The sequence below is a fragment of the Antrostomus carolinensis genome, unplaced genomic scaffold, assembly GCF_000700745.2.
Source record: "Antrostomus carolinensis isolate BGI_N321 unplaced genomic scaffold, ASM70074v2 scaffold8992, whole genome shotgun sequence".
Taxonomy (NCBI): domain Eukaryota; kingdom Metazoa; phylum Chordata; class Aves; order Caprimulgiformes; family Caprimulgidae; genus Antrostomus; species Antrostomus carolinensis.
This window is the reverse complement of record NW_010301621.1, coordinates 59,956-72,174: the sequence shown is the minus strand read 5'-3', so window position 1 is coordinate 72,174 and position 12,219 is coordinate 59,956. Positions and strand designations below refer to the sequence as shown.

The window sequence follows — 12,219 nt, the reverse complement described above, 5'->3', positions numbered from 1 at the left end:
CTTCGTATTTCTTCTTTTCAAGAAGCCAGTCAATGTGGTCATCTTGGTCCCGCTCTTTAGCCACAACCACATCTCTTGGGCTGATGATATAAAAAAGTGATTCACCTTCCGAATACTCTGCAAATGCACACACAGTTTTGTTATTATCATTATTATTATATTGTCCTTAAGTAAAGCCCTGCTTTTTAGTACACCCTTGAGGGGAATTTAAAAAGAGGAGACGCAAGGAAGACAGCAAGGCTGCTCCTGCAGAACATGACTCTTTGGGAAGCTGTGTTCTCCAATAAATTAAAACTGGTTTAAATGGCAAAATAGCTTTAAAAACAGAAAATCACTACAGCTTATTGCAAATTCTGATTCATCCACTATGTGTAAACTTTATGATGGTTTAGAACACATTATTATACTTTTAGAGGACTATTACACGACGTAACCTGCAATAAACTTATCCTCCCCATCAAGGTCAAGACCATCAAAAGCATAAATGATAGATGCCATAACCCCTGGGGACACAGCACATCATTACAGCAATGCATTAAGTTAAGGTTATATGTATAATGCATTTGCTTATACCATAAGCCTTTATTTTTGAGAAAGCTTAAAGTAAAAATGTACTTAAAAGTAAAATCAAGCGCAGAAGATAACTGTTCAGAATAGTTATTATTTCCACAGAACCCATGGAGAAACATCATCAATATTTTGTAGGGACAGGAAAGAAAACCACCCCCCATCCTTTATCTGTGTCTATATATGCATACAAACACACTCCTGAACTGATAAACAGTCCACAAACAATGCTTGTTTTAAAGCCATCCAAAAAATTTAGACTGGTCAGATTAACTAGACCATTCATTAAGCATAAAAGTATAACTGTGGGCATCAACATTCTGCTTAGGGAGAGGTATAAAGAAATCCCAATTCCATTGATAGCAGCAGAGATGTTCTGGAGATCAGGAGGAGATATATTTCTAGTGGTTCAAGGGCATTGATGTACACAAAGAGGCCTGCCAAGCCTATGATTTGAAGCATGCTGCCAGAGAAGATGCTTAAAAATCAGATTCACAGATTTTGAAAGCCAGAAGGAATGTTTCTGTATAACACAGGCTATGTAATCTTCACCAAGGAACTCTGCATCAGCTTTGCCACTCATCTTTCTGAACTAGAACACATATATCAGAAAATCATCTCATCTTATTTAAAAGATTGTATATATTGTGCCAGGGCTTAATCTCCCTGTCTGTTGCATAATTAAACCTATCTTCTAGGCTGGACTTGCCAAACTCCAGTTTCTATTGATTACATTTTACCATTCTGGGGTCTGCAATACACCGACAGCTTTGTCAGCACAGGGAAGCTGAGTATCAGTGAGCTCTTTGGAAGTTGATCCAGGTGCACCTTACTGTTGAAGTGACATTTATTGTATCTTTGTCTCTAAAGGAGTTTTTTCAGACACTGTATCACTCATTTCACTATTTCTGAAGGCCTTTGTGTCCAAAGAGACACAAGAGCTCCTATGGATCACATGCTGAATATCCATCCATCAAAGATGCTGCCTTCCACGATACTGGACATTACATAAGATCTGTATTTCTGCCTTGCCCAGTATGTCTGAGTTAATAGATGGCATTACAAATCATGATGTTTAAATATGCACATTTGTTTTCTTTCATTTGACTGGTTCTTGTGGATTTCCACTTTCCACTTCGGTGTCATAAGGTGTTATAAACAGTTATTTGAGGACACGAAATGAAAAAGGAGTGCGAGTCCTAAATCAACTCTTTTTTAACCAAGTTATAAAAGTAAAACAGAACAATATTAAGAACACCTACCTAAGTGATAATCTCTACATTCATTTTCCTGAAATCCTCGTACTGTTAGTGCATCAGAAGAGATCTCTTCACAGGACTCAGGTAGGGGTTGTACAATATCCAGTCTAGGCCTTGCGCAGCACTCCACATCCTAGAAAGACACAAACATCTCAGCTGCACCCTGCACAATCTATCCCAGCAATGTCAACTGACAGTCATCTACAAACAAGGCTGAAATTCGACAGCTGCAAACATTCCCAGAGGTCCAGTACTTTGCACTGGGTACTCAAGTTGTGAACCATACAAGTTGCAAAGTTGGGCTCCACAGAGTAGCTGTAAGTGCATCTGAAACACAAAGGGAAGTTATCCCTACTCTTGGTTTGCTTCCCTTGAACAGGTGAGCACAGAGGAAGAGGTTTAGACAAGACACAAGTCCAATCCCTCCCCTAAGTCTGCTCACTTTTTCTGCACTTGGGCACAGTTTTCAGGGGTATCACAGATGACCAGCAACCATTGTATTCAACAAACAGCAGAACAATTTAAGACACATTCTCTGCTGGGCTCAGGCCCCAAAGGACAGAGCTCTATGAGTCAATGATATTCTGGTACCAAGAGGAATCTGGGTTTGGTTTGGGGGTTTTTTTGTTTAGGTTTTTTAATTTTTTTTTTGTTTGTTTGTGTTTTTTTAGCTGTGTTTGCACTTTTAAGTGTTCAAGAGCAGTAGGGAAAAAATTAATCTGAGAATAGTCTAAAACCCTTGCTGTGCTGATGATCTTAGAGTTACATGAACTTTCAAGCACAAGGTAGGTGGCTATGGTAAGATGACATAATGGATTTTCATCTTCTATCCAAAGGAAACTGCTGCCTTTAACTAGCTGTATTTTTAATTCAGTCAACATCCAAGACAAACCCTTATTTCCTACTTCTGGCTGTGAAATATAACAAAATAGAGAATGAAAGTGCAAGGAGACATACAAAGTGGATTTGCACAGCTCTAGCCTATGCATTTGGCAGCACCACTTGGGTCTTTTTAACCATTACAGTGCAAGTGAGAGGGGGAAAAAATATTCAAAGCAAGTAATGAGTTCAATTCTGATCCAACTTGTAACAAGTAGGAAGCTGCCATTTGAAAGTTGTGAAATACAGCCAGGACACTACCAGAGGGGTTCCCACCACAGCAGGGCATGGTATCAGGGAGGAAAGTACTTTTGTTTCCTTGCTAGAGTCACCTAGAGGGCTGAGAAGTTAAAGTCCAGCATTCTGAGTGTGTTTGAAAGGGTAATTATAAGCAAATACATTAAATAAAAAAATCTCTTTCCTATGTTCTATTACCATTATATCACCTGATTCTCTTTTCATCTGTCTTTCCTGAAGCAGTTAGAATGACTTTAACCTTTATCAGTCACTATCTCCTTTATTCAAGCTCCTTTCCCATGCTACTACTTCATTAACAGCGGCTTCCCAATTTCCTTGCTCCCTAGCATTTCAATCCACTTTTTCCTCCCTTTTCCTTATCCCATTTGTTTGCCTCCTTTTTTTTTTTCCACCAACTCTCCTGCACTAGAAGACTACTGTACCAGCTCTCTTGGGAAACACTGCTGTGACATTATTTTTCTCCTTAATATAAATAAAGAAATAATAATCTGACATCCTGCAGCTGAGCTAGAAGCTAACCCTATTGATTTCAGTAGGCTGGAGCATTTGTTTGAACCTACAGTATTTCATTGCTTAGCAACTTGTGCACCCAGTTGCTTAAGGTTACTATGGTGATGGTTGTCTAATGCAGAGGAACTATCAAAGAGATGATCAAGAGCATCTGCCATTCTCACACCGCAACTTCAAGGATTTCCTCCGCTGCCTCGCCTTTTATTTGGCGATACGAAATAAATATCGGAGACAGACACGGCGCTCGCCCGCGCGCAGTAAAACTGGCTGACATGAATTCTGATTTCCACGTATCTGGGTGTACACAACTAAAGGTCTTGGAAGCAAGGGAGACAATGATGCCACTTGTTCGCAGTCATGCATCCCAGCCCTGCCACAGTAACTCTTGTTGCTTGAGTTGATCAACTTCACTACTCTCATTTCTTCTAAGATGCAGAGTCAGCAAAGCCTCTCGTGGCTAAAAAACATTCTTCATTTCTTCTGATGCAGAAATCGCAGAAAGAAAGAGAGAAAAGGAAAAGGAGAGAGAAAGAGAGAGGGTGGGGGAGGAAAAAGGAGAGAGAAGGACTGTGTAGAGACCTTCTCTGCCTCCTGCAAGAAACAAAGGAACCCAGACAGGATTTCTGAAAGATAAGTACATTAGTCTTCAACATCACCTGCACTGACCTTATTTTACAGGCCAGAGAAGTTTCAAGCACTGTTCACTACCAGCGGACTACAAATTTTTTTACAGATAATTAGATCTGTGTGACTAGTTTATGGCCTAACTCACAGGGCAGCTTAGTGCTGTGAAGAAACTTCAACATAAAAACAATTACCGTTTTTTCAGAAATCTCCTTTACGTAGGACAGTATAACAAGCTGGTCGCAGAGAGGTGCAAGTCCACTGATATAGAATTCAGTGTCGAACTGGAAAACTGAAATACATGAAAGACAGACTGTTAAATAAATAAATGTGTATAAACTACTCCCTAAGAAAAACACACAACTGATTTTCACCAGCAATCAACAGCATGCAGTAGCACTTGAGAGAAATGAAAACTCAATACATGTAACAAACCCACAGACTTCCCAGTTGGATCAGTCAGATTAAAAATTACATTTAACAGATTAAATCCCATTAAAGCTTGCAAGAAGAAATGTTTGTGCTCTAGGACATGCTAGAGATTAAGCATTTGAAATGAATGGTCAGCCTGATTTTCAGTAATCACATTAAAAAAAAGGAGGCAAAACCAAACCCAAACTCAATAAAACAGGCAATAAAGAGAACATCTTCACTGGTCTGCATATTTGCAGCAAGTCATTTGGCCACAAGAGAATCACACCTGCTACACCTATTGGTATGATATATGAAAACACAGAGATCATTATTTATTTATCATCACTTTAAACATCACAGGAAGATTTATAGATACCCTCGTTACAAAGAAAACATACAGTTAAACAGTCCCTTTTCTTGTTCATAGCACTGAAAATGCAATTTCATAAAATTGGTCTTGAAATAGAGACAGTTATGTGATGACTATTTTGAGAAAGAAAAATAAAGAGAGCTGAACTGTATTTACAAAAAGGCTCATTAAAGCAGACCTCTGCCACAGAAATAGCTACTTTGTTTAATTCTGCTAGATTTACAGTGCAGGCATTCAAAATCTGGGAAGCCCTTTTGTGGGCTCCTCTCTCATGAAGCCCAAACCAGGAATCATCCAAGTACTTACATTAGAAGTTACTGGTATAAACCTTCACAAAAATATCAGATGCAATACCATTTTTTTCTCAAAACATGGTTTTAGGAGAATCTAACTGAAAGTAGTAAAAAAAAATAAAGCTTCTTTGCTTACAGCTTAGCATGCTACATTGCTAATATCCACTGTTTACTTACACAGTTTAATTACTTTAGCGAAGCAAACAGAAAATGCAGCATAAAGACACTAAAAATGAAGCTGGTTTTCTGCAGCTAAGGTAATAATAAAGAACAGGAGAAATAATCATCCTCCTGATAAAGGAGGAAAAAAAATTCTGTCAAGTGAAGTATAGATTTGACATTTGTCTCTCAATGAATAAGCAAATACTGTTTTTCTCTTAATGACTGCTGACATTGACATCACTGGGGGACCAAAGCACGGCACAAGGGTACAGCACTCAACCTCTTCTAGAAGAGCACAGCTTCACATGTGCAATCCTGGACATAATTCTTTTGTTCTAGCCTGCAAGGCTGATGAGATTGCTTCAACTGCGTCACATGTTGCTCCAAGTGATGATTTTAAACAAACCATGTCAGAAACATCTACATAATATATCTTATTCCCAGTTTACAATTTAGTTATTTGGCATTTTAAAAGAATATCAAAGTCAGGAGGAAAAACAGGGGGGGAAGAAACCCAAAGTCAAATCCATAATGCTGGCTAGAAGGATGAGCAAAGAAACTTTCATTTCAGCTTTCAGAAGTGACAAGAGAAGGCTCTCAATGGTATATAAAATATTGTGGTTTGCATTTAAAGAGGAAAACAGCACAGTAAATGGTACATTTATAAAGATTATGAGGACAGTTTTAAAAAAAACGTGTATTTCTTTGACTTTCACTTGAACTTTGTGTTCCAGTTCCTTTGCCTCATGTCCACATCGTGTTGTATTTAGGATCCAGCAGTAGTACTGTTTTGCAACACAAACTAAACAAATAAAAATCATCATTTCAAGTTTTGTTTTTAAATAGAGTTTAGTTTCCTTGGTTTCACTTTCTCTCAGCTCATCCTCCTCAAGAGGCCTTGTTGAAACACAATGCTCCAGCTCTGCTGCTACAGCCTTGAACAAAGAATAGCTGGCATAGACAGTGCTTCTTGACCCGATAAAAACCTTTGATTCAGCTAATCAAAAAAAAGTCTTACTGAAAAAAAATTATAGAAGTTATAGCTGCACAGAACACTAAGAGGTTAATTTGACTTATTCTCTGGACACTTTGTTGTGATCAAGGGCTTGGGGGGGTGGAATCCAACATAGAGGCATTGCAGAAATGCTGTTAATTTGAAAAGGATCCAAAACAATTCAAACAAACGTAGTATTGCAGTAAATGGGAATGACCGAGGTATGGCCATGTGTCATACATGTTCATGTCGTAGAGAAGATGGGAGATATGCTGACAGTGGATCTACTCTATATTCAGCATCTATGTACAGCTGTCAAACCAATTACCAGGAAGCAAAAAGAAGAAACCTGTACATCTTTTTTTGATGTTCATTAAACAAAATGTAAGAAACATTCCACTCTACAGAAATAAACCAACACATGCCACATTATTTACCCAAACTCTATATAGCAGCTTTCTCTGGAATTTAGAGATCCACATACATGTGATAGACTGAAATTAAAAGAAATTATTTTGTTTAATCGAATCTCAAAAAGCAGCTTCTGCTTTTGCGCTGCAGATCCACCGAGTGAAATTCTGGTTATGGTCAGAGGTTTTGCCATTGATTTCAATCGGGCCAAGGTTTCAACATTGTCTTTTGAGTAAGTAAGCAAGCAGCTGAACTAGAATGCAGAGAATTAACATGAAATTTAATGTGTGGAGAGAAAGAAGGATTTTGGGGCTTTTTTTTTTTAACTCCATATGCTCTGTGAAAGACATGGAAAAGCCAGCCCAGGATAATTTTTAGGTAGCCCACTCATACGTCAAGAGCAGCAGAGCCACAAAGCACCAGGAACTGGCCCAGCTTAAGTAGAACTCTGGTGCACTGGTAGCTGCTGGGGTGATGCAATTGCACATTCCCAAATTACCTTTTAACCAGTTACTTCAGGTACATCTGCACAATTTGCAGTCATTGCCGTAGGCCAAAGTACAGCTCACATTTAGCTGTTTTCAAGATGGCATCTCCACCACCAGTGCTTTTACTGAGCTAGGTTATTCATGCAAAAGAAAATAAAATACACAATGGCATGTTTTGATTAGCTATGATCATGTGTATGCAGTTGCATTTAATATAAAATATAAAAAGACTTTTTTTTTTTTTACTTCCTACAGCATGGGCATTCAGTTCCAGCTAGAGGACCAGAAAAGGTCCCATATAATTTAAACAGTCTTGAGGGGGATGGAAGCAAATCACAAAGCATAAACATATATGGTATATTTTTACAGAAATACAAGAATATTCTTACTTTTAGGTGTACTATCCAACACAATCCTTTAAAAAACTACAAGTATCAGAGAATCATAGAATTGTGTGAATTGGAAGGGACCTCAAAGACCTGGTCCCACCCCCCTGCCATGGCAGGGACATCATCCACTAGACCAGGTTGCTCAAAGCCTCATCCAACCTGGCCTCGAACACTTCCAGGGAGGAGCAGCCACAGCTTCTCTGGTAAACCATATTTTTTAACATTCATATTTTTCTCTGAAAATCTTCATATACAAACACCTGTCCTGGCATTTATGTATTTCCTTACAAATTTTTTCTATCTCCCATAAGACTCTGCAACAGCCTTCATATATCCAAATTTCCAGGGCAAACCTACCTCTCACTAGAGGCTTGAGCAGAAATTTCAGGATGTGCCCAGCTAAAGAAATGTCAACTGTGACTCAAAAGGAACTGTAACCTTCTGGGGAGAAGTAGTGAAGTAGCCCGTAGTCCTTCCTTTGGGCTTGACTATCCTCAGAACTCCCTGCAAATTTTCTACCCATACTACCATATGTGAAACCAAGCAACTATTTACCTAATCATGTACATATTGCGATAGCGTTTTAATGAGCTATCTTTCTCCTTGAATTTCTGTAAGAGCAGTAGAGTAAGCCTAAAATCCATGGTAGGTCCTATACATCAATGATTAGCAAAAACTGATGCTTCCAGACTTGGAATTCACACCCTCTACTATTTATTTATTTATCATCAAAATGGTTAGAAAAGTGATATTCAAATTTATTTTTGTTCAAATGTTGAAGGTTCATAAAAGTTTCAGAGAAAATTCAGCAACCATTAATCAATCTTTCTATATATCACTTCAAATGCCACATGGCAAAGAGGATGAACCAGTTCCAACTGGTTTAATGTTTTCATTAAAGCAAAGAAGAGCAATGAAAATGATACTGTTAATTGATCACTGAACAACAACAAAAAAACCCACCTAGGCTTAAAATAAAACCTTGGTAAAGCCTCTGTCACTCAAAGCTGTTGCCTTACTATTTGCTCCCAGCACAGAATGGAAATGAGCAAGAATTTTACTACTAAAACAAAACATTTTCTTTCAGTTAAGAGTATCATACTAATCAGAAACAATAGGAAAAGCCCACTACCTCACCACGCCAGTAACCATCCATCTGGTGAGGTCTACTCTTTCAATTCAGAATTAGAAAAATGTTTTGTCTACTGAAGGCAGCGGTACAATTTCTGTTGTGTGAAATAGAAGTGCTGCTGTGGTGCTGAAATCACCTTACTCCTATCTCACACAGCAATAAAAATCATCTTTTGCAATATGGCAATTGCCTGTACAAAGCTCTAGCTACAAACACACACAACCTTTAAGGAAATCCCATGGAATCCTTGGTGACAACTGGAAAATCAGGAGCTTAAGTTTCAAAGCTTCATAGTTGATTTTCTGAAAAATTCTTTTTCCTATTACACATTGAACTGAGAAAACTTTGTTAACCAACAAGGAAAATATTCAGGAGTCTGATAGTCTTGACTAATTTTATCAAGAAATTTATAAATTATCAGTTTGGTTTGTGGCAGAGCAGGATGAACAGAAGTCTAAGTGGAATCAGCTATATACATGGATTGGGTATTTTTTCTTTTTTTTTTTTTGGCAATTTGCTTCTCAGAGTGAAGCAGACTTGCTCCAATGAGACGTTTACATAAATCAGCATATAAAGTTGATGACATTTAGTCACAGTTAATTTCCTGCTCATCACATTCATTAAGCTTTGAGTTCTATCTATATAAAGAGAAAAATGCTGGTATGGAAGATCTCAGTAGGTCACTTGACAAACCAAAAAAAACCCAAACATTCCAGTGGGGTTTTTTTTCTTTTCAGATAAAAAGGTACAATCTCAATGCTTGGTGGTAACTTGCTGTGCAGTTACACAGCTATTCCCTCACAAAACATACAGATGTGTTGTCTGAAGCATATCTACAAAACATGTAATTTTTAAAATCAGAATTCTACTTTGTGGGGAATTTGGGGGAATGCAGAGGGGAGACAAGTGCTCAAGAGGCACAGCTGGCTGGTTGGCACCTGGAATTAAGCTGAGATTCCTCAGATACAATTTGGATTAAATTAAACTGAATAAGAAGTCTCTCATTTGACTTCAAGTCTTTTACTGACTTCCAGTGTTAATCTCTATTTTCCACTATCATTAACAACCTGAATAACTGGGGCAGAGATGAAGTACTTCTCCCTAAGAGTATATAAAAACCTGAGACACTTGACAAGGCCATCAAAGACTAGGCACCCTGTTTCACTTTGAAAAGGCATCGTATTAACTGCACAGTGCTAATTAGTTCTTTAGCAACCAGCTTTCTCACAGGCTCCAGTTGAGGAAGGGTTCCCTGTTCAGCCCAGAAGTTGTCCAGCGTTAGAGCTTTTGTACACGCATCAAGAGCGAGCACAGAGGTCAAGCACTCTTTAAGAAGGATCACAACAGCATTTAGTCCATGTTAAGCCTGTAATTCAAAACCAATACTTTTTAATCAATACACTACTTCACAGCGGTAGCTGACAGAGCTCAACTGATAGGATCTGCTCAGCTAACATGCATTTAAACCTAAATAGAAACATTTCACTGGAGTTTATCTTCAACACTGAATGAAGACCCACAGAGGCAATGAACTGTAACATATCACCAGAGACAATGGAAAAGATTATTGAAGAAAAGCCCCATTAATATCCTGAAAGATGTAAATCAAATCAGCAATGCCCTGCAGATCTCAGTGTGCGGGACCTGTGTAATTAATCTAATTTCTCTTAAAGGTGATCACAACATTATCTTTAAAATAAAAGAGCTAGAACAGTTCAGTGGTGTTACTTTCCCATATGGGAAAGTAATCAGACAGCCCCAACCATGGGCTGTCTGGTTTAACATCACTGTAGACACTGTATTTATTTCCTACCTCAGAGTAAGTACAGCTATGTGTCAACACAGAATCAGAAAAGGAGGAGGACATTCTTACACAGGATCTTACATACCTCACTTTCAATGCATGAAATGCTCTGTTTCCTTATTCACTGGTCTGCAAACCACTGAAGAAACATTTATAATCTACCAAGACCATCACAGTTTATTGTGATACTATTGTAGAACTTAGAGGCCCTCAGAATGGCTCCAAAAGAGCATAAATCTGAAACTGTTGAGACACGAGAGAACACTTGAGTTATCATAGACTTCATATGTATTACTCTGATGAGTAGAGAAATGAGTATGAAGTCTCCTACTCCACTTCTGGTTTTCATTCCAGGTGCAAAATTGTAAAAGCAAGGGGAGAAAACCCAAAAAGCCCACACCACTAAATATGACAAAAGTTATACTGTGTTATGGTTTTCATTGTTCATAAGTATGTTGCCAAGATACTATGAGTCAAAACACCTGAAGGATACTCAGTTCTTCTGCCACTGAAGGATATTCTTGCCTTGTATAAATTATTTACATTATGGAAGAGTATCAGCTTATGCATCCACCTAGGTTATTAATTGTCTTACAAAAAAACTATACTGGTTGCTGGTGTGCCCATTAATAATATCAAACCTTCCAGCTACACCTTTGAAAAGTAAAGTTGAAATAATATTGAAATAGATGCAATGGTATGACACACAGCTCTCAAGAAGACCTATGTGACTACATCAATAGCTATTGTAATTGATTCTTTGAGTTGAACAAATAATGTCCCTCTTTTCCCTCCCAATTTAATATCCACATTTCAATAAGTGCTACTAAGAGCATTTGGCAGAACTGTTTCACTGCTTTGACCTGAAACCAGAGAGAAGAATCTCAAGCATGCTGTTAACAAGCTGAGATAAAACACCAGTCTTCAACAATACAAAGAAGATTTTAGGCTAAAAATTGTAAGAAGAAAAAGTCACTTCCACAAAAATCTCTAACCTTCAGGTCTGCACCTAAATAGTCTGATGACAGCTTTTTATTTTTTATTTTTTAATTTTTAAATGAAGGTCCAATAGACAATCATGTAAGACTAGCTCTTTCCATGTAGACACATAACAGCTGAAGTTGAAGTTGCCTCTGTTCACTTGGCACTATGTAAACGACCCCATTTAATTATTTTCTAAAAGCTACTTCCACGTACAGAAAAGATTATATAGAAGATCTGAGGCTAAAACTTAATACTGAAATTCTCCTTGACAAAATTCTCTCAAATACCCTAGATTTCCGAAGTTAATTATGCTGTTGGGACCACGTAGTCTTATAGCAAATAGCTACAAATAGCTGTCAGGCATGCCACTGTCTCTCAGTATCCAGAGTTCCTACAGAGTTTAACAAGTCTCATAGTTGATTTTCAGAAGCTATTTTAAAATGGTTCTTCCCTGAAATCAGAAAGCAGAGTATACACCTATGCCATGGACCATTCTAATAGGACATGAGTCAGGATCTTGCTTGAACACTCTTGTCTACAATCTCATGTAATTCAAGTCAAGATAAGGAAGCACCAAAGTTTACAAACTGTTGTCCATTCCACTCTACAGAGCCACAGAGGGCCTGTTTATCTTCCCAGTGCTACCTCTTCATAGATATTTCCTTAAGCTTCTTCTGGGGA

General features: G+C 38.0%; 1 protein-coding gene across 4 annotated transcripts in view; it reads right to left on the bottom strand.

The window, feature by feature from the left end:
• Positions 1-12,219, bottom strand: part of VPS41 (VPS41 subunit of HOPS complex) — a 97,485-nt gene that overhangs the window by 29,175 nt on the left and 56,091 nt on the right. For all 4 annotated transcript variants that reach the window (XM_010163532.1, XM_029083914.1, XM_029083913.1 and 1 more), the window contains 3 exons: positions 4,292-4,389; positions 1,830-1,959; positions 2-117 (listed from right to left, as the gene is read on the bottom strand). In XM_010163532.1, the coding sequence (XP_010161834.1) occupies positions 2-117; positions 1,830-1,959; positions 4,292-4,389 (344 nt within the window). The remainder of the gene's footprint in view (position 1; positions 118-1,829; positions 1,960-4,291; positions 4,390-12,219) is intronic.